The sequence below is a fragment of the Prunus mume genome, linkage group LG2, assembly GCF_029339155.1.
Source record: "Prunus mume cultivar Tortuosa linkage group LG2, ASM2933915v1, whole genome shotgun sequence".
Taxonomy (NCBI): domain Eukaryota; kingdom Viridiplantae; phylum Streptophyta; class Magnoliopsida; order Rosales; family Rosaceae; genus Prunus; species Prunus mume.
Genome location: NC_142699.1, coordinates 10,576,417 through 10,598,864, shown reverse-complemented (window position 1 = coordinate 10,598,864; position 22,448 = coordinate 10,576,417). Strand labels below are relative to the sequence as shown.

Genomic DNA, 22,448 nt, shown 5'->3' with positions numbered 1-22,448 from the left:
ATTCTTTTTTTTATAAATCGTGATCTTTTTGTGATTATTATTGTTTTTCCCCCATCTTTGTTTATCAACAATAGTAGTTTAGAGCATTATGTTTTACTATTAGGCAATTACCCGAGTTTCCATTGTTCCCTTTTGAGTTTTTACTTTTCTAGAGTTATTACTTGTATAAAGAATTTAGCATTTTCACTTTTAATACTCGTATCGTATACGTACGTAAATATTTTTCATGTTTAATACACTTGTTTTTTTACAAAATTATCAATAATTCACACAAAATTCACGTATTATACACAAAATACTCACATATTATTGAATAAAAATAAAATTTATAAAAATATTTAAAATACTAATTATTCACTAAGTAAATAATAATTAAAACATAACTACTAATTAAAGTAATTAAAAACGAGAAATTCATATTATGCTATTCAATGGCTGGTATAGCCGCACGGCTATAACTTTGAAATATTCTATTTATAATGTGCACGTTATTATTATTTTTTTAATGTGCAACATAATTCACCCTTTTTTATTTTTTTTAATGTGCACGTTTCACACCATTATCAGTCAATTATCATGTCATTTTTTTGGGGATTAAATCATTTGTGCATTTTTAATATGATGCCAATAGGAAAAATATGAAACATCTTCATCCAATCCAACCCAAATTTTAGATTATATATTATATATAAAAACATGTTCTTCTGGGTCATTATCATTAATTAACTTCAATTATCGAGTATGAATTTCAATAGGGGTTACAAATCAAATACTTTTGAATGCTTCGGTTAAATATAAATATATCTGAATATATTCAGATAATTAATATGGGAATTAACAGCATGTAATCGGGGTTTGATTTAATTTAGGAGGTAGGAGGAAGCTTCCCCTGAAGGAAAGATGAGATGAAGGTGAGTACTCGCTGTGGTTGATAGCTGGGAACCATATGCCCAGCTCCCCTTATCGTAGCAAGTGTCAACCCTTCGTACCCAGCAACATATCCTCCAACCTGCCACCCAACACCATAAGGAAAATGTGCCAATCTTATTTTCAGTTGGATGTATAATAATATATAAGTGATTTTATTTGTACCGCATTTACTTGTTATCTTATTAATAAAATACGTAACTGTAATTACCTCTGTATTCGAAGACCATGGCCGCCATGCAGTTTGTAAGGGCAATTTTAAGGTGCTTAAGGCGTATCTAGAAGATGTGAATGGTACTCGTCCATCAGTGTCTCCGCTGTAATTGTATTTATCATGAAATCTCAAAATTATTTATGTTAAGTAATTACAGCAGCTAATATGTTGATAAAGCACACCCATCCGTGCATGCATTTTTCAAAGGGAATTGGATCATGAAATTAGATTAATCAATTCAAGGCTTTTTCCCTCACCTGTACATCCATAAACTTATCCCGCTTGCTGTGAGCTGCTTAATTGTGGGTAGCATTGTCGTTGGGCTGTCCGTCCATCCAACACCACTAATATATACACAATGCATGAAGGAAAAAAGAAGAAGGATTAAAGAAATATTCTAACAAAATGATAAAAATAAACCTTCTGATCTTAATCAAACAGTAATTAAATTATATACCCGCAACCCGACCAATTTGTAGGTCTGACATGAAGAGCTGCTTGCACCTCCACAAGATTTAGATAGGTGTCCACATAATAATCAGAGCATGGATCAAATCCATTAACCTGCTAATCATCTCTAAGCTTAATTAAGTCATTCTAATCCATAACTGGGAAATTAAGCTCTAGCTAGCTAGAGACTTACAGAACCAGTGCTAGTTGAGGGAGATTTGGCTTGTGATATTTTGCAAAGGGGAGCATAGATGTTGTAAATATCAACATTTCCAGCCTCGTCCATTGCTTGGTTTTGATATTTATCACATGAACTGGAAGAATTATCAGAAGCAAAGTCACAATATTTGTGTATCCCTGCATTGGTCTCGTCAGAGTTCAAAGCATGCGTCCACAAATAATCATAAATACCCAGTTGACCCGTGCTGTCGTCGATCCAGGCATTTCCAAGCTGCAAATTAATTAACTTAATTATAATACATCACTTGACAAATGAAGAACAGATAAAATAATTAATTAAGTACAGTACTTACTGCAATGCCTTTGAGATTGATAATTTTTGTTTGGTTCGTGGCTTTGTTGTGTTGGAGAATGGTGGAGGCAAGCTGAGGAATGTAATGGCCGGCATAGCTCTCTCCACTCATGAAGAAATCTCTGGTTTTGTATTGGGGAAATCTCTCCAGCCAGTTTATGAGAAACTTGTAGGAGTCTTGGGCTGTTCTCTTGTCACCCACGTTTTCATAGTCAGATGTTGTGTTTGAATATGAGAACCCGACTCCTGCTGGAGACTCCAAGAACAGCACATTTGCCACTGCCACATGTTTTTTTCGGGTGCTTGGAATTAGTCTTAAAAGTTCTCTAAAATTGTATTGCAAAAGTTTGCACATGCTTATTACATATGTAATTAAGCTGGTTAATTAATTACCGTTGTTCCAAGCATATTTGTTCCGGAATAGCGTCTTTCTATCACTATTCACTCTAAAGGGTCCAAGTTCTTCCATGGCTCCATATCCGAATGACGAACATCCTGGTCCTGTACACAACACATATCATCCTATATTATAGCATGTGAATTGGTAACAACAATGTTTTAGTACCAGTACCATATAATCATTTTTTCAATTTTAGAATTTTCTTCATAATGATTATGAATTCCTCACAATTTCATGGTCCAATTGTCATTACATTAGGGTTCATAACTACATACCAAATTAGCCCAAGTGACTAAGACAAGAACAATTTGAATTGGTCAATGTTGAATGGTTCTTCTAGTTGATGATTGTTAATTTATTTGTTTGTGTATAAGTGCGTCTCTCTCGGGTGCTATATTTTCCTCAACAAATGAAATGGTATGCCCACTAGAAAGTGGGAAGATGCTATATGACACATTAAATGGCTGAAAACCATTGAAGCCAACATATCCAATTGTAACAGTAGTTATTTTCGAACCCTATTGAATCTGCAGGATAATAAATATCTTCATTTTAGTGGTGGTGGACCTCAAGAATTTTAGCACTCAACATGTTTGAAAAGCAAATACAAAGGGGACTGTTTGGTGATCATGTGAGATTGGAAAATTCTTGCAAGTGTGGGGCCCTCTCTTTGTGCACCTACCTACTTGGCTGTAGAGCCCCATGCATCATTCTTTATGTTTTCTGGGACCCTAGACACGAGCATGCACTTGCTTTGCTTCTATCAATGGCTGTTGCCGGTTGCTTTGCTTTCTATCAGTTGATGATAACGATCGATGGCTAAACGACAAACCGAATATTATGGATAGTCTAGGTCGATTAATCATAGATAGTAGTTGTGGCTGTTTTCGATTGTTCTTTTTCCTTCAAATATATTATCGATCCATTTGTTGTTTTCCTTAGAAAACTATAAGACTTGCTTCCAGCGGTTGTATGGTTTGTTTCTAAAGATATATTTTTTCAGGAAAAATTAATTGAAAAGTAGTTTATGTATGTATGAAGTAATAGATATTCCTCGAAACAGGCATGGGAAATTTTTTTATTATCTGTATAAGGTAATGTTCTTTAATTATTAGATAAATGATATTTTATGTTGTCGACTCGCATGCCAATTTAGATTACACACATTCATTAATTAACTAAAATTTTACTTGATCATGCTCGGAATTGCGACAACATAACATATTAGCTAATCCGATGGGCTGTTTGACAAGATAAATTTTTCTATGTATGAATGTCTTCGTGCGTGTTCAGTGTGTGCATGCATTCTAAATTCCTTAGGTCCAACGATGAGATGCTGAAGATATACATGCTACTATAAGGTTTTGGTTGCAATTCAAGAATCATATATATAGCTAAAATTGTATGTAAAAACTTACCTCCATTTAACCACAGAAGCAATGGTTTAGTTGAAGAATCCTGAGGCGACTCTACAAAGTAATAAAACAGTGCTCTTCCAGCCTGAGGGTCCACCGTAACATAGCCTGCGTACTGATCAAAGTCTACTCCTTGAGGCTGGCCTGGCAAAGCACCAATTTTATCAGCTTCCTTCAACCCATCTTGGGCTCCAACATACAAAGCAGAAACTTGGCCATCTGCAACATCCAAGCTCTCCCATGACTTGGGATGAGGAGGATTTGCAGATTTACGAGACCTGAGCAACTTGTTGAGGTTTTCAATTTGGTTGGCGTTGCATGATATGATGAGGAAGGCTAACAGGCAGCCAAGCAGCAGTGAAAGCTTCATGGTCTTTTAGTTTTTTGCTGCTTGAATATACGAAAGGACTGTTTTTTTAGTATTTATAGGACAAATTAAAAGTCGAGAGCTGAAATCTTGGGATGGGATGAGAATTCTAAGCCGTTATGGACAAAATGCAGCGTGTAATTTAACGTCTGTTTGGCTATGACGTGTAAGCTTTGGCTGTGCTGTCATTGTCTCTGAAAGACTTTTCTTTGGATATATGCTCATCAAACTGCGCATCTAGCCTAGAATATTAGCGAAGTAAACAATCCGGCTTGCTCGAACTTTCTTTCTTCTAGGCAATTACCTAATCAATATTCGCCTAATTAAGCAAGTTATTATACTTTTTATATTCCAAAAGTACCCCCACTTAGAGTTTACTGTATTAAATGTTGGTAATTTCCTCAATTTCTTGTGTTGATTTCTTTCCTCTCTTAAATTTGGAATTTATTACAAATTTGACTACTCACACATTAATTTGTTTTAAATTTCAAAATGTTTGGCACATACGTTATATCAATGTAATTGTTTTAAATATACAATTGTTGATTTTGTGGTTGATTTTGGGTGTGTTTTTATGTTTAAATAGTATTTGTGTTTTTTTTATAAATGCATGTCTAGAATTTGGTTTATTTATAAATTTGTATATATATTTTTGGGTAAGTAATGCACACCACAAATATTTCTATGTGCCTTACACAAATTATTTATTTATCATCTAATTACCATCCCTCGAAAATTGTACCTATTATGAAATAATAGGATAATGTACTTAATACAAATTTATAAATTCTTCGAATTGTCTTTCTAATAGGATAACGTAATAATGTACCTAATTTTTCTTAAGAATAATGCACCTAGATTTTGCTTATAGATAACGTACCTTTTTTTAATTTTATTTTATTTTATACATAAGTATGTATCTATCTATTTGCCTATCTTGTACTAGATATGTAGGTAAATTATTTTTTGCATGTACCTTTTTTTTTTCCAATATACAATTATCTAATCAATATTCTTTTAGAAAAAAAGAATAATTTGTTTTAGGTATATATTATAATTTATTTAATATTGTTATATTTAGGTAGTGCACGGTACATGATTATTTATGTATTCATTGATTTATTTTTTTCAAAACGTTTCAATATTAAATAGGTGACAAATTAAAAATAATTAAATATAAATGCTAAACATAAGATATTTGAGAACTAAGATAGATGGCATAGTGTGTAAATATTTTGTAATATTAGGACAATTATTAACCTATATTCAAATGTGGGTTTTTGATAATAGTTTAAAATTCAATAAGTTGATATGAGAGTTATAAGGGCCTATCTCGAAACAACCCTTTTTTTAAAGTATTTTTTTGTTGGCAAGGGAGAGCTTGAGGAGGCGAATTAGAGCCTCTCATTTGATTGTTTTAAATGAAAGCACAGTTGTTCACTCACATCTAATGATTCTAAGCTATGATTTTTGTGTCTAATCTATTCAGAATATAATAGTTTTATAATCAGGCAGACGTGGGTTAGGTGAGTTGACCAAGACAGTGAATTCCCTTGCACTCAAGTTTAAATCCCCCTCTTCGTATATAGATTAATTTAAAATAGATGATCGTTTATATAAAAATTATATGTTTTTTTAAAAGCAAGCAGCCCACGCAACCAGCAAGCCTGGCTACAGAAGTTAGATTGGACTGAGAAAGCAAGTAGTCTAGTAGCGTTTGTCTTCAACCCATTTTTTAGTCTTTTTTTTAATTTCAATATGATGTGAACGGCAACAAATTTAGAACACTTTCAACCAACCAAAATTAGATAAAAATCACACAGCTTCACATCATTGATCAGAGGGACATTGCATATAATAGGTTTTACATATCATCAAGTCTGAAACTTGAATTATTATTATTTATTCAATTTCATCAATACAATCAACTCTAGACGTGTGAAAACTAAATGCCACTAGACTAAATGATCATTGACAACTGAAGCTTACAACAATGTCACGTGGCAGCGGAAAATGATTTTCTCTGGGAATTAGTAGACGGAAGGAGGAAGCTTTCCCTCAAGGAAAGATGAGATCAAGGTGAGTGCTCGTTGAGGTTGGTTGCTGGGAACCATGATCCCAGCTCCCCTCACAGTAGCAAACGTCAACCCTTCGTACCCAACCACATATCCTCCAACCTGCATTGCCATATACACAAACATGAATACCGTAAGTGCCCCTCATATATGAATTAATTACTTGCTAGCCCCTCTGTATATGAATCAAATATTAATTACCTCTTCCCTATTAGAGTACCATGACCTCCATGTAGTCTTGATGGGTAAGTTGAGGATGTGCAGGGCGTATCTAGAAGATGTGACTGAGAAGAACCCATCGGCGTCTCCACTGTAATTAGTTACCTTAATTATGAATTAATTTACCATATACATAATATTATTGTAATCTAATTCATGTTTCTGAGCTTAATGAATCCAAGGCGCCTCACCTATATATCCAAAAACTTATCCCACTTTGTATGATCTGTTGTATTGTGGGTAGCATGCTGTCTGGGCTGTCCGTCCAATCAGTATCACTAGAGACCAGAACAAAACCAAAAAAAAATTAGATATATATATATATATATATTCAAATGACGTATATAAATTCGAATTATATATATACCTGCAAGCTGACCACTTTGTAGGTTTAACATGAAGAGCTGCCTGCACCTCGGGAAGGTTTAGATAGCTCTCGACATAGATGTCGGAGCATGGATCAAAATCATCAACCTGATAATGTAAACACATGCATGATGCATCATATATAATTGATATCTTGCTTGATTCATATATAATTGATATCTTGCTTGATTCATATATAATTAATTATAGAGATGTTAGGTGAAAGACGGTGTAACTCATATATTCTAAACAATAATCCACCCATTTTATAATCTCCAACCAAAATTCAAATTTAAAATAGGCTACCATTTATCCTATTATTTTTAACTATTTTACAATTAATGCCATCCAACTATATATGGCATTAAAACGTAAATTTTTACCATCTTAATTAGTAATGAATGTAAATATAATCAATACTAATGCCAACCATGAAATTTGTAATACATCCCTAAACCCTACACTTACTGCACACAAAAGATCCCACTAATTTACCTATAGTAATTTGTAGGTATACTTAGGTTAATTTACCTTGTTTACCTATATTTTGCAGCTGTACTAAATACAAAATTCACCTACTAATTTACTTATATTTTGTAGGTATACTAGTTTAAAAATATCATACTAATTTACCTATATGTTATTTTTTTTTAATACAAATTTATAAATAAATCCAATCCTAGACATGAATTTATAAAAAAAACCAAACACTGTTTAAAACATAAAACACACCCAAAATCAACCCAAAAATCAACAATTGTAATTTTTTGGGTGTGTTTATAAATGATTTTGAGTGTGTTTATGAATGGTTTTGGGTGTGTTTCTAAAGTGTATGTTAAATTTCAATTTTTGGGTGTATTAGTAAAACTCCCTTTTTTTAAATAGTATGCTAATTATTAGATTGTTAGGTAAATTATTTAAAAAGTAGGTACGTACATTATTTCTTAACCAAAAAAAGTTATTTACTTTGTAATAGCAAAATTCTATACATTTTTTTATAAATGAAAAACAAGTACATAATAATTTTGAATAGTATATATGCTATTTTTATTAAATCACGATATAGGTATTATTATCCATAAAAATAAAGGTATATTATTACCTATAAAAATTATAAAAATTAATAGGTACAGTAAAGAATTATGTTTCTCAATAAAAGTAATAGGTGCGTTATTTTTTCAATATAAAATTGTATATATATGTATATATAATTATATTTATAAACAATAATAAAATAGATAATTAATCATGTATACTTCTTAAATAAATAAATATAAAAAAATTTGTGAAATAAACTGATTAGGTATGTTAAATATGAATTTTTTGTTAAATTTAAAAAAAAAATTCCAAATTAATTCCTACATCCATTTGGAGATCTTTCCAAATTCAAGTGTATCATTAGTTGCAATTTAATTAAAAATCATTTCTATATTAGTTTCTACATTAATATACAAAATTCAATAAGGCTTAGTTGGGGTATTTTACGAATCGAAAAAGTACAATAAATTCAATTTTGCGCTTGATTAAGTAATATGGTGAGTTGGATCCTAGTTATTGGGTTTTATTTAGAAAAAAACAGGATTTTATTCAAACAAAAATAAAGAAATGAATCCTAGTTGAGCAAAAATGACTTTCAAAGAATTAAGCTAAATTTACTATTAACTATATTTACAAGCCCCAGTTTGCTCTAATGGAGTAACAATATTATTGCATTTAGGATAACAATAAATTAATATTTTCTTCTGTTCCTTCCTGCAGTATTATATGTATATTATTTTGTTGAAATCAGGTTTGGAGACTTACAGAAGCAGTTGAGACAGATTTGGGTTGTGAATCTTGTGATGTTTTGCAAATTGGAGCGTAGATGTTGGAAATATCAATATCCTCCCCAAGCTCCTCGATTGCTTGTTGCGCGTATTCAACACACGTTGGATTGCTTACCTCCTAAGTCAGTAACGTTACAATATTTATGTATCCCTGCATTGGTTTCGTCAGAGTTCAAAGCATGGGTCCACAAATTATCATAAAGGGCCAGTAGAGCGGTATTAAGATCGATCCAAGGATTCCCAATCTGCAAATACAAAATACCCATGTATGAACACACAATGTAAACATAGCAATGTTCTCTTGTCAGACTTATATATATACTGCCACACAACATCGTCTCGTTAAAGAACATATACAGTCTGGTTCTCTTGTAACACATATTTTCTCTAGTACTACAATGAAAAAAAATTCAGCAATTAATCAAGTACTCACAGCAACTCCTTTGAGATTGATTTTTGTTTGGTTTGTGATGTTGTTGTTGGAGAGAATGGTGTAAGCAAGTTCAGGTGCGTAATGACCAGCATAGCTCTCTCCAGTGATGAAGAAATCACTGTCTTTGTATTGAGGAAATCTCTCCAGCCAGTTCACAAGAAATGCATGAGAGTCCTGGGCCGTGATCTCATCACCCACGGTGTCGTAGTCAGACGATGTGTTCGAATACGAAAACCCAGTTCCTAATGGAGTCTCCAAGAAGAGGACGTTTGCCGCTGCCATGCATTTTTAATGGAAATTAATTAAGAACTTGTATTGATTAATTAATTAATTAGAGACTAATTAAGTTGCACATAATTTAAATTAGTACCGTTGTTCCAAGCATAATCATTAGGAATTAGTGTCTTGTTATCGTTGCCGACTCTGAATGGTCCCAGTTCTTGTAAGGCTCCATATCCAAAAGCCGAGCATCCTCCAGGTCCTGTAATCAGTTGTAATTAATTAAGTTAATTAAACTAATTTTTTCATGATAATAATAATAATAATAAATATATATATTGTTATTTACCTCCATGTAACGATAGCACCAGAGGATTGCTTGAAGAATTGTTTGCCTCGACAAAGTAGTAGAACAAAGCTCTCCCAGCTGTAGGGTCCACAGTAACATAGCCTGCATATTGATTGAAATTTACTTCTCCAGCTGGTTGCCCTGGCAAAGCCTCAATCTTATCAGCCTCCATTGACCCTTCTTGGGAGCCAACGTACACAGGAGAGTATAAGCCATCCCATGATTTAGGGTTTCCAGCAGATTTGGGAGACTTAATCAACTTCTTAATGAGGTTGTTAATTTGGTAATTAGCATTGCATGATGAAGATATGCTAGAGATAGAGAGGAGAAACAAACATGCAAGGAAGGAAAGCTTCATATTTCAAGTCCTTGCTTACAATAATGAATGCTAATTAGAATTTATAGAACTAATCTGAAACTTGGGACGAGATTACTTAGGCGTTTGGTTGTATAATTAACTGATAATTAATACAGCATTGGCTCAAAAGAGAATGAAATTTTGTAATTCTTTGGATTGGTTGGAAAAGTTGACCCATATCCAGCCTAGACTAATACAGAAATTAATAGTTAAATAAACAATGCGACGACATGAACAATCTATGATACCAAGCATTGTAAAATATGTCCCATAACTTTGATGTTGTTGTTCAATATTCCTTGCACAAGAGAATTTGTGCTTCAAAGGCCTGTTTGGTTCGTGAAAGAATTTAAAGAGATATCATTTTTTAAAGAATGGGAAATGGAAGATTTTTTATTCTTCTCACGTTTGATAATGCTAGGAAAGTAATGAGAAAATACTACTTTACTTTCTTTCTCGTGTTTAATTTGTGTAGGAATGGAAAACAAACTTTATTTAGTTTTCCAATTATAGCCCAATTAGAAATATGAAATAAACAAAACAAAACAAAAAAAGAATACCAAGAGTGATAAAATTGTATTTCTAAATTGTTAATGGGGATAAAATGACCATGAAAAAAGATTAATACTTATCTTGGTTTTCCATGGGCATGAAAAATGAAACTCAAGGAGGGTTTCATTTTCCCCCATCTTCTCTTTTGGGCCAGGAAATCATTTCCTATGCCTGAACTAGACTTACTAAACATGAGAAATCATTGATTTTCCATTCCCAAGCCCAATTTTCCCATAAACCAAACACACCCCAAATGCCATGGCATATCTCCTAATATTCCTCCAACAGACAAATGATTTCAATTCCATTTTTGCTTTATGCTAGGCCAAAACAAGTTTTCTTATATTATTATATAAGTTTAGTTGACTAGTTTCTAATCGGAAATGCTATAATGAGTGGATTTAGGGTGAGGGGTTCAATCTCATTATCCAACTGAGAACGCTACAACTTCTGCTTTCAAATTGAAACCCAAGAACTGGCTGACCCATAAAATTAATGTTTGGGTTATTTTAGTACTTTTCAAATAAAAATCGTTTTTAACCACTTTAACTACAAGCCCTTTGTTTGAAAGTAAATTTTTTATTAACGACTTTGATGTGCCTCTAATAAATTGGACTGAAAGTAGAGCCCATAATTTGCTGACCCATGCATTCTGGGCCAAGTCTACCTTCGAGGCTTGGACTGTAATCAACAAGCCTGCTAACAAGTTGGACCACAGATTTATTCATGAGATACAAAGTTGGACCCAACAATTCAATCACTACATCTAACACTCAGAAGAAGATTTTCCAAGTTCACCTGAATTAATTGCTCAAATGTAAAACCAATTCGTTTTACTTCATCGACAATGACTAAGTTTGGGTTTGGAATTTGGAGAGAAGAGAAGTGGTATGAACAGAAACAAACAGGGACCAGCACTCGTGGTTCGTGCTGGCAAAACCCAAAAAGAAAAAGAGAAAAAAAACCATAGGAAGCTGAAAATGACAAGTCCATGAAACTTTGAACAGCCTCTCAATTCTCCGTTTGTTTTACATGCAGCGTTGTCTCATTTCCCGTCTTCATTGCAAATCTTTCACAAGCAAGAAGCCAAAAGCTAAACCTAAATATAATTCACTTCTTTTTTTTAATTAATTTATATATTGTAGAAGGTAAAACGTCTGTTTTAACATGTTAGATTGGGTTTCCTAATGTCCCCTCAAGTATTAACAATGCACAAACAGATAAAATATGACATATAAACAAAAAATATCACCAACTTACGCTGTAACGAATAGGAAAATACGTCCTTCTTACATTCTTGCCAATAACAGTGTGATGTGTGTATAAGTTTTTCTTTTTGTGTTTTTGATGAATTATTTTTATATATGTGTCAAACTGTGATTCGCGTGAAAAAGGCAAGCAGTACACTCATGGAGATCTGGTATGTCCTATAATTAAAAAGACAAAGTTAAGTATGTAGATTAAAAGGATGCAAAAATGGTCCAGCTAGCTGGCAAACTTTTGTCCTGTGAGAGCTATGAACAGAACCCATTGGACATTATTTTTACCCAAGTATGAAAAGCAAACCAAATCTTTCAATTTATATTCTGTTACTTTGCTGTAACTTTTAAGATCTTGAGCTTTATTATCCAATAATCCAATAATGGAGATTTCTTGCTTGTTGGTGTCACTTCATCTGGTCTAAGAGTGGACCCTTTTCTATAGGAGACAGCCAAACATCAATTTGACCTCAAATTAAGAACAAGCAAGGAGGAGAGCCCCAAGCCAAAGTAGACTGGCTTTGATTCTTATATGGTGGACCTAAAAACATAGACTTTTTAACAATTTTTCTTTTATTTTTTTCACTTTTTGTTTTGCCAGATATGCATCTAAAAAAGACCCCAGAAACCCATGGCATGTATGTGCAGAGTAAAACAGAGGCCCCAGCTACCGAAATCCCACACCCAGCTTTAGACCAACATTCCATGATTATATGTATCCCATTTATTTCCTAAATTTCTCCGACGATCAATTTCCCGAATCATGTAGGTAGAAGTTCTTACATTCCTACTAATAGTAGTGTGACTTGTTTTGATGAATTATTTTTACATATGTATCAAACTGTGATTTGCATGAATGAGGAGCATCCCCTTACAGGGAAGGGAATGAGACAAGCAGATCCTTTCCAAAAAGATGATATTTTGCTCTTGGCATAAATTCATGTTCCCAACATCCCAGAACAATTGGGTAGGTTAGATTAATTTCATAATTGCTTAAATGAAAATGTGTCGGTTTAATTACATGGTAAAAACTACAGAAACTATAAGAGAGAATAAAAAGGAATTAGATGAAAGCTACGAGCTCTCTGGATAGGCCTCAAACAACTTCAGTACTAATCGAAGTCCCCCACACTGAAAAGCTCTTAAAAAGCAGATAAAAGATAAGCACTTTAAAAAAAAAAAAGTTGGAAAAGAAACAAACATGGCTGAGTAGATGGCTTTTGTGCAAGAAATGACTTGTGGGGGTTGGTTTGCATATAAAAGGCCATCAGCTGAAGCAGGGCCACCATCAGCTTCTGCAACCATTGGAAGATCTCCCAATCAAGATTATCAACTATTTTTGGCATATGTCTTATATCGGATTATGACTAAAAACCCTTTCTCAGTTTTCACTTAACTTTATAATAACAGTAATTTTCATTTAATTAGACAGGTTCTTGTTGTATTAAGCAGCTGTTTATGCGTGTCTGATCTGATATAGAATCTAATGCTCAACAATTATAAATTTATAATATTTCCTTCCTTCCACTAGCATTTTCCCCATTTTGTTTATGGGTTGGTCAAACTGAAAATCAATGCATATAATTTGGATTAACGTGCATGGAAGTAGAATATGAAGATGGAACAGCAGCAAATCTATTCTAGCTAGTGACACAAATTCATAAAATAAAAAAAAGCTTCCAATTAAATTACTTGGGTGATTTGAGATGCCTCAAAGCAGCCTCAACCAAAGAATTAATTAATAATTTTAAGCCAGGTTTTCAACCCATTTAATTACTTACTTCCACATTGTAATCATGTTGAACCCACTTGATTCAATTATTTATAGCTAGACTGATTAATTTGATTGAATGATGAAGCCTACCAGTCGAAAATGACATTTACTTGACCATCATTTGAACGAAAAGTGCCCGCTTAAACATAACTTTTTATCAAATCCCAACTATCCATATTTCAAAAAAGTCTAACTTAGTGGAAAATGATCTTGATTTACAGATTATAAGTTTCATGTTCGAACCCCATGACATCATCGTTGTGTATACTTAAGAAATCTTTCTCCCTTTTAGTTTAGACTATTGCTTGTGCTCACCAACTTTTTCCACCTACGTACGTCTTCTGAAAAGACTGTACCAACTTCTTCCGGAAATCCAGAAGAAAAGAAAAAGACTCAATTACCAATGTTTTGCACACAAAAGAAAAAATAATTTGCACACGAAAGGTAGCCGATCCAGTTCTTCTAAGCTGTTTGACTTTTACTAATCCTCCCACTCCTACATCAAAATGACGAAACTACCCCCACACGAAATGTGGCCTAAGGTCATTTCACAATAATTAGCCGTTAATCTAATCTCATAATTAAGTGAAGCATTAAAATAGGTATCGTCATCAATCACCACCCAGTGTTTTGCTTGCTTGGGATCACTCTCACGTGGCTGTGGTGCTGCGTCCATTTTTTTGGATTTCTTTTTTCTTTTTCCAATTCACCATCTGTTGGCATTTTATTATTTTATTATTATTTTTTTATGAATAAAAGTTTAGAGGAAGAGGCTATCCTTACGGATTTAATTATTTTATGTTTACAGAATGTGTCATTTTGCTTGCACTCACATATTTGTAAATTGTAAGTGTAATTTCCACCCCCATCAACATCATGACAGCTTCCTTTCAGCACACCCCTTCCAATATTCCATGTGTGTATGATCATCTCCTATATCACAATCCAAACCATTATTATTTATTTTATTTATTTATTTATTATGTTAATATATACTCATAGATAATTAAGAATATTAATGATGATTTGACCCCATCTCTTCATCTTTTATTTGTAAATGGTAACAAGAAGAACAAGTATGAATCAAATCTTGAATGGTTCAATTCAAGCAATCCAGGAGGAGTGTTCATACTTGATTTGTTTTTCATATTAGTTAGTTGGCAAACATGTGATTTGGGCAGCTTTTGCCTTCAAATGAACACCACCCCCAAACACAAAAACAGCCCTTATTTAATGCATCCACCTCATATACTTGTCACTTGAATTTTAGAACCAAGAAATAAATCTCATATCTTTTTTCTCAGTCAACTTCATCACCTCCTTGTTAATATGAAGAACATAAATAAATACAAACCTTTGATTTTAATATTTTGGTAACACAATTTATGTCTCCCATTGAAATTTTTTTCCCATTTAATTTTGATACTTGTGGCATCATTCAGGGGCATTTTCGGAAATACTCAAAAACTCAAAAAACTCAAAAAAGAAAGAGAGGAAAACAGGGGAAAGAAGAAGATGTAAAAGCAGCAGAGTCGGTGGTACGTTGCAGGAGCTTAAAAGAGAAAAGTGCACGTTGGTTCATGATGACGCAAACAAGTGAGCACCATACTGTTAGTGCGTATGCTGTGCTTTGCTTGTAGCTCTGTACGGCTCCACATTGCGCTTGCCCTTTTATCTTTATGCACATCCAAACCCAATTCACCTTTCACTAAAGCCTCTCTCTCTCTCTCTCTCTCTCTCTCTGAGTCTTGAGATGAAGCTTTTATAAATCAAGCGGTGTGGAAGATAGAGATTAGACAAAGAGAAAACCATCCAGTTTGTGTTTTAGTACTGTATATTTATAGGTGGACTTGCTTTCCATTCAGTTTTGCATATTCTAAAGCATCCCAGCTCAAAGTCCCGAGCTTTTGTTACATGGGTTTGGTTCGTTTTGCATTTTGCTTCACCATGAACGAGGAAGGCAGGGATTGGACTGTTTGGTGCCATTGAAGTTTGTCTTGGGTTTGTTGAAAGGAATGAACTTTTTTTCTGTGAAAGGGTCTGAATCTCAACTCTATTTATAGCAATTCAACGTAGTGTCTTAATTGAATTTGCCCACTTCAAAGTCTGTTTCTTTCATGAATTTAATAAGTTCTTGGATTTGGTAACATTGGTTTGATCACAAAATCACAACTTTTGCAGATATTAAAAGAAGTAGGAAGAAGATGAATACCAGAGTGAAGACAAGGCTGCAGTCTATGAAGCCTCCTCTGAAGAATGAAAAAGTAATCTTACGTTGAACTCTGAGCCAAGCTAAGCTATGTGCTTTTGACATTTTTTTAATCATAGTTTTAGAAAAACAGTTTTCACTGTGAGAGGAGCCTATCCCATATTGCCATGGAGCGCATAATTATTTCCATTTGAGCTAGCTTTAACCGTTTTCACCACAAAATATGGCTTCAAATTCGATGAGGAGGCTCCCAAATTTCTTAAATTGCTCGCATCTTTGGATAGATTTCCGAGATGGGGTCTTCCATTTCAATCTGAGTCCATTCCTTTTCTCAATTTTGGTCATTGGCTTGACTGTGACCATCCCCTGTTTCACAAAATTTTCTTCATTGTCCCTACAGGAGACATTAAAGTTAGCTTCTTTGTTTTATTTTCATTATGGGTTATAAATTTCTCTGATTTCCCATTAGTTCTTCTCCTCTTCTCTTCCCAGTAGACTATTTTCTTGTGGGAGCTAATTGTTGTATATATTTAAAGGCGAAGGTAAAAATGCAAGGGAGTAAGCTAAGGGATACCGCAAAACCAATCACCAATGGACGAGCTTCAAGCAGAGAAAGAAAATTGGCTTTACAACAAGACGTATGTTTGAATTTTTGTTTTTATTTTTTAAGTTTTGTGATTTCATATCCTTTCTATCTTCTATTGATTATCGAGTATAACTTTCTAATTTTCTTAGGTTGATAAGCTGAAGAAGAAGCTTAGACATGAAGAGAATGTACACAGAGCTTTGCAGAGGGCATTTACTAGACCCTTGGGAGCTCTACCTCGTCTACCTCCTTATCTGCCTCCTTATGTTAGTAATTCACTATAATTTTTCATATAATACATAAATTCATGGAAGAGGAGTTTAGGAAAGTAACTTGAACTAATGAAGTTAGAGGAATTGAAGGTAATTTCAAATTTTCATTGACACTTTGAAACTCTGTAGACATTGGAGCTTCTAGCCGAAGTGGCTGTTCTGGAAGAGGAGGTGGTTCGGCTAGAAGAACAGCTAGTGCATTTTAGGAAGGATTTGTATCAGGAAGCTGTCAACATATCAACCTCCAAGAGGAAAATGGAAACCTCAGCTGATTTGTGTGATTCATACCCCATAAAGAATCCCAAACAGGAGCAACCCAAATCTCAAGCTCAAAGAGTAAACAATTCTACCAATGCCACTGAGAAGCATTGGCCATCCCCTTCTGGTAAGCTATAGGTTCAACCTAATTAGCTGTAAAATCCATTGTCCATTTCTAGTGTTAGAAAATTCGGAGCAGGCCATGAAATTCTTAATGTTCTTTGTTGCAATTTCAGATGATAAGCAGGGGAAAGAGAACCAATCTTCTAACAATTCTACGAAGAAGAAGAACGAGAAATCTTTGATCCACAAAGCTCAGGTTAGGACTCCAGTGAAGGGACCTCCAATTGATCACAAAACAGCAGAAAAGCGTTCAGATCCTCAGAAACTACAGGTACATAGTAAAATTACCACATTTTCATCAAGTTACTCAAACTTTTTCAGTGCCATTAACATGGTATCTTTTGTGTCTTATGTTCAGTTAGAATATAGAGTCATGGACCAAGAAAGTGCACAAGTACCGGACAAAGAGATGTCCGGAGATGAAAGTCCCAACAAAATTTCTGAAAACATTCTGAAGTGCTTGTCAAGCATTCTTATGACAATGAGTTCAGCAAAGGGCACTGCCGAAAGTTTACCTTCCTTCTCAACATTAGCAGCTCAAGAAAATAATGAACCAAAAGAATCTTGGGATCCTTATGCTATTTGTTCCGAATTTGGACAAAGAGATATCGGTCCATATAAGCAATTACATGCAATTGAAGCTGAAACTATTAATCCAAACCGAACAGCAAATGCTTTGTTCCTACTCCGAAGATTGAAGTAAGTTTTCTGTTCAGAATGTTAGGTTCGTTTTCCACCTTTTGCATGATACGATGATAATTCTAAGAGTTAAAGTCATTTCATTGGCTGAATTCTCAGGCTACTGCTCCGAAAACTTGCGTCTGTAAATTTACAACGTCTCAGTCATCAGGAGAAGCTTGCATTCTGGATAAATATCTACAATTCCTGCATGATGAATGTGTGTAAATAGTTTATGTTCTTTGTACATTCATGTAGTTGCCTTTGTTAAGGAATTATTTCATCTGCTGCTCTTCTACAATACTGCAGGCATTTCTAGAGCACGGAATACCTGAGAGTCCTGAGATAATTGTTGCACTCATGCAGAAGGTATGGAATATCCAAGATCCTAGAGCTTCTGTTTATAATTACAAATACAATTTTTCACAAATTCCATTTATATGTATAAAGCAAGTGATTAAAAACACTTCTGCTGGTCAATAATTCATACTGTTGTATTTCGTCTTACTCAGGCAACAATAAATGTTGGAGGACACTTGTTAAATGCAATTACTATTGAACACTTTATCTTGAGACTGCCTTATCACTCAAAATATGTAAGTGGTGTCAATTTGTATGCACAGAGATTTTTATTCTGGTTTTCTTCTTTTTTTTTTCTTTTCCTTTTTTTTTTAATGGGGGGAGTGGGGATGGGCAAGCATGGAAGGAGATAATTTCTCATCAAAATTTTAACTCTTGACCAGACCTTATCCAAGGGTACAAAAAATGATGAGAAGACAGCAAGAAGCATTTTTGGATTGGAATTATCTGAACCTTTGGTCACATTTGCACTATCATGTGGAAGCTGGTCCTCCCCTGCTGTAAGTTTACACATGGAATACAAGAACTGTATTTGTACAAATTTCTTCACAGGTTCAAAGTTCCAAGCAACTGACATCAGTAATAAATGGCCTTCTGCCAAATGTAGGTGAGAGTGTATACTGCATCCCAAGTTGAAAATGAACTGGAAGTGGCAAAAAGAGAGTACTTACAAGCTGCAGTTGGAATTTCATCAACTAAATTTGCAATTCCAAAACTCTTGAACTGGTATCAGCCTGATTTTGCAAAGGATATAGAGTCACTGCTAGACTGGATCTGCCTTCAGCTACCAAGTGAACTGGGAAAAGACGCAATTAAGCTGCTTGAAAGAGGGAAAAATGAGCCTCTTTCACAGGTTGTTCAAATTATACCTTATGAGTTCAGTTTTAGGTACCTCGTGTCCACATGATCAAGTTTTTGCGCTCTCTGCAAATTATTGTTTTACATTATTGTAAGGGTGTTGGGGGTTGATTTTGTACATAGCTATAGGCTTATATCAAAATTACATGAATAATATCTGCTCTCTTGTAACTTGTAAGTAATCATGAGATCAATGGATCGGGTTTATGTCAAAAGCACCGGCTATAATCGCAAGAAACTTATAGCTTAAGTGGTCACAAGTATTTACTTTTACTCTCCACCTCTTGTGTTTCCATGCTCGAGAATATTCATCAGAAACAAGTGGGGTAAGTGGTCCTTAACATTTGTCACTTTCAATGCATGGATCTATCAGCCACATCGAAGTAAAGAACAAACCCTGCTTTTCAAGGTCGAGGGGTCACTGCCAAAAGCATAAAAATGACAAGCCTGCAACTTTCCAAGCACTCATACAAAGTTAAACTATCTTCATCTAACCCTAATTAAACAAGTAAATCATGTTTAAACAAGATTTTCTGTTGCTGTTAATTTAAAGGCTTGGAGATTGTATGTTGTGTCTTCTCTGCTGAAAAGGACTTTAGTACAGCACAAGTTTCTACGCCCGTGATAAATCTGGATCCACCTCTCACTGCCCAAAAGAGTACGGGAGGTTCGTATCAAACCAAAATCAAAGGGTCCGCTTTGACTTTGAGGCCCAAACCCAATTAGTGGCTTTATCCTCTGGGGCCCCAATATCTTTTTGCAGATAAATTTGGTCCTCTTGTTAAACCTTGGACAACAATTGGACTATGTTATCTTCTAAGCTACTAGACAACCGTACTTTTGGGCCTTCCATTTTATTTGGCGGGAAAATTGCTCAAGTAATTTTGGCGGTAAGACCTATCAACATTATATATTTGTTTTTACCTTTCCTATTTTGACATATTGCTAAAGTACGAGCGAAATTATCAACATTGATATTTTCTGATATTATCGTCGATATTGTCGATATTTATACGATATGTACATGGATATATTCCAAAATATCAGTGATTTGAAAAATCGAAATAACCTCAATATTTCATCGATATTTCAAATTATGGTGAAGACCTTTTAGAACATGGATTGGCTGAAGATTATGATTATACCCAACTCCCAACCCAAACCTACAAGTTTTTTCGGGATTGACATTGTCATGATCAAAATATATGATAAAATAATCCAAACCGTTGAAAACGAGGTTAAAAAGAAAGAAGAAAAGGAAAACGAATCCAACGATATGCAGCACGTTTCACACGTAAGGAGTTGAGAGATGTGTCGTAGTATAAGGCTGTTGTCTAATATGGGAGTATAGATTAGAAGATGCCAAAATGGTAGTTGCATCATTTGAAAAGACAATTTGATTTAATTAATGAATGAGTGAAATAATCCAACCAATTTAATCATCTGTATTATTTTATTTAATTTTTTGGATAATACCCTGATTCTAAAAATGAAAAGCCCTCCCTCCACAACAAGCCAAACTGATCACATTTCAAAGTCGTTTTTAGATGTGTCTGGACAAAACTACTGGTGGAACCTCACCATCTTCTATGTTTAATTAGCTTTGCTCAAACCAAAACCAGCAGTCGTTGATTTTAAATCTGTAGGCTTACAAACACACGGGTTCTGCATGTACCTTTTTTTTTTTCCTTTTTTTTTCCGATCAAAGTTAGTTATTTGTCACGAGAGAAACTTCTTTGTCATGAAAGAAACATTCTTGTCATAAATATACACTATATTCATATTTCTATATCTTTATATATATGTGATTTATACGAGATGAAGCAATAGACAAACACAAAAATGCATCACGCGTAGCGAAGTTATTTCCATATGCTTGGACATGAAACTTGAAAGGGGCATGTTTATTTTATGTGTTGTGTCAACTGTCAATGTGTGCTTGTCATGAGGCGAGCCTTTTTTTTTCTTTATTTATAAATATTAATAAATAAAAAATTGCAGACACACGTACGAATACGGCTTGTTTTGAATTAAGTATGTATATATAGATGTGCAGTCATGTGTGTATCAACCACATTTTGTTATTACTTTGATGAGCCAAGAAATTCAACTCCATGAGCTGTCTTCACTTCTAGATGGTCTATTTTCTTAACTCTCATTTGTTTTAGGAATAGATTTTTCAAAATACCCATTTAGATTAAACAAAAAGAAGGAGGTAGCTAACTTTTCTCATTCATAAAAGACAATAGAAGAGCTCCCACTGGTTTTCATTTTACGTGGTTGTTCACTTGTGACCTACCTAAGAAAATGATATCAACCACGTATGTATAGGAATTTAGAAAAGGAATAAAAAACAATGCAAGAGCTCCCAATGTTTTCATTTTATAAGGAATTTATAGTTGAATTGATTAAGAGCATTTATTTTTGTATCAGAAATCCTAAGTTCGAGAGTCCCCCATCTCCTATCACCAGTATATTAAAAAAGAGTAATGCTACACTTACTCACATTTCTATATCACATGATGTGATATGTCGTTTTAGTCTCAAATATCAATCAAACCAAATTCATAAAATACTCAATAAAGTCACACAACTTAATAAGATACAATAATAAAATAAAGTATTATTTTTGAGGTTATTAATAATTAGACCATAATACGTTTTAAGAAATAATTTAAAAATAATAAGTATCAAAGATATTTTTTTAAAGGATGGTATAAATAAATATGTAAATGTTTGGTGATGTGTTCAAGAAAAATATGATTATATTTGGTGGTAGTGTACGATTATGTTTAGTGATATGATATATTGTTCATCTTATATATATATATATATAATTGTTGTATTAATAATTGACACAAATTAATGTGCTAATCATCTAATTATAAACTAGGAATGAGTAAAGAAAAGTAAATGAAATGAAACAAATTATATATGTGATTTAAGTGATATAATCCTAATCCTAAACTCTTATTTATACATAATTATGTATTATTCATTAAAAAATAGGAATTTACAAATATTCTCTTTCCATATTCTACGGATTACAGATTTAGAGAACCTGTAATCCGAATTCTTGATTTGACAACATAAATATGTCCCACAATACAAATCTTTTGACAATAAAATATATACTACCCTAGTAGACATTATTGTCTCTACCATCCACAAATAGACACATCAATCCAACCAAATTAATTTTCAAAACTAAAAGAGGGAGTTTTGGACGGCAAATACTTGTCCCTATCAAAATATGTATGTGGTGAGCTCAAAACGTGCACCAACGAATGAATATGGCATTATTCATGCTGCCTTAAGACTAAATTGTTCGTCTGCATCCTCCAACCCCATGTGGTGTGTTGCATCTCT

The 22,448-nt window shown here is 33.8% G+C and overlaps 2 protein-coding genes and 1 pseudogene across 4 annotated transcripts; 1 reads left to right on the top strand and 2 right to left on the bottom strand.

The window, feature by feature from the left end:
• Nucleotides 1-715: 715 nt before the first annotated feature.
• LOC103320304 (serine carboxypeptidase 1-like) lies at nt 716-4,380 on the bottom strand. 2 transcript variants are annotated; one of them, XM_089047015.1, is made up of 8 exons: nt 3,942-4,380; nt 2,517-2,624; nt 2,125-2,402; nt 1,785-2,042; nt 1,599-1,708; nt 1,399-1,485; nt 1,139-1,244; nt 716-1,009 (listed from the first exon to the last, which is right to left on the bottom strand). In XM_089047015.1, the coding sequence occupies exons 1-8, from the start codon at nt 4,306-4,308 to the stop codon at nt 866-868; spliced, it is 1,458 nt and encodes a 485-aa protein (XP_088903141.1). In that variant the 5' UTR covers nt 4,309-4,380; the 3' UTR covers nt 716-865. The 2 variants fall into 2 exon arrangements, with proteins under 2 accessions (XP_088903141.1, XP_088903142.1); XM_089047016.1 differs by having other exon boundaries at nt 1,599-1,705; nt 3,942-4,377.
• Nucleotides 4,381-6,786: 2,406 nt separating this feature from the next.
• LOC103320303 (serine carboxypeptidase 1-like) lies at nt 6,787-9,964 on the bottom strand (annotated as a pseudogene). The gene is made up of 6 exons (XR_016123540.1): nt 9,793-9,964; nt 9,595-9,705; nt 9,225-9,499; nt 8,769-9,036; nt 6,967-7,073; nt 6,787-6,877 (listed from the first exon to the last, which is right to left on the bottom strand). The product of XR_016123540.1 is annotated as a serine carboxypeptidase 1-like (transcript).
• A 5,273-nt stretch (nt 9,965-15,237) lies between these two features.
• Nucleotides 15,238-19,294, top strand: LOC103320283 (transcription factor, putative (Protein of unknown function, DUF547)). Its single transcript, XM_008221938.3, has 12 exons — nt 15,238-15,773; nt 15,917-15,999; nt 16,481-16,582; nt 16,680-16,796; nt 16,932-17,187; nt 17,297-17,454; nt 17,542-17,882; nt 17,982-18,081; nt 18,171-18,230; nt 18,374-18,457; nt 18,605-18,721; nt 18,829-19,294. Exons 2-12 carry the CDS (start codon nt 15,940-15,942, stop codon nt 19,126-19,128), a joined length of 1,695 nt encoding a protein of 564 aa, XP_008220160.2. The 5' UTR covers nt 15,238-15,773; nt 15,917-15,939; the 3' UTR covers nt 19,129-19,294.
• The last annotated feature ends 3,154 nt before the right edge of the window (nt 19,295-22,448 follow it).

Bases quoted from the DNA above. Each gene is read 5' to 3' on its own strand.
- LOC103320304 (XM_089047015.1), bottom strand. From the start codon at position 4,308: ATGAAGCTTTCACTGCTGCTTGGCTGCCTGTTAGCCTTCCTCATCATA. The intron at 2,625-3,941 runs GTAAGTTTTTAC...TGTTGTGTACAG, and splicing joins GCTTCTGTGGTTAAATGGAG to GACCAGGATGTTCGTCATTC. The intron at 1,010-1,138 runs GTAATTACAGTT...GTTGGGTGGCAG, and splicing joins CATGGTCTTCGAATACAGAG to GTTGGAGGATATGTTGCTGG.
- LOC103320283 (XM_008221938.3), top strand. From the start codon at position 15,940: ATGAATACCAGAGTGAAGACAAGGCTGCAGTCTATGAAGCCTCCTCTG. The intron at 16,797-16,931 runs GTTAGTAATTCA...GAAACTCTGTAG, and splicing joins CTCCTTATCTGCCTCCTTAT to ACATTGGAGCTTCTAGCCGA. The intron at 17,455-17,541 runs GTACATAGTAAA...TCTTATGTTCAG, and splicing joins CAGATCCTCAGAAACTACAG to TTAGAATATAGAGTCATGGA.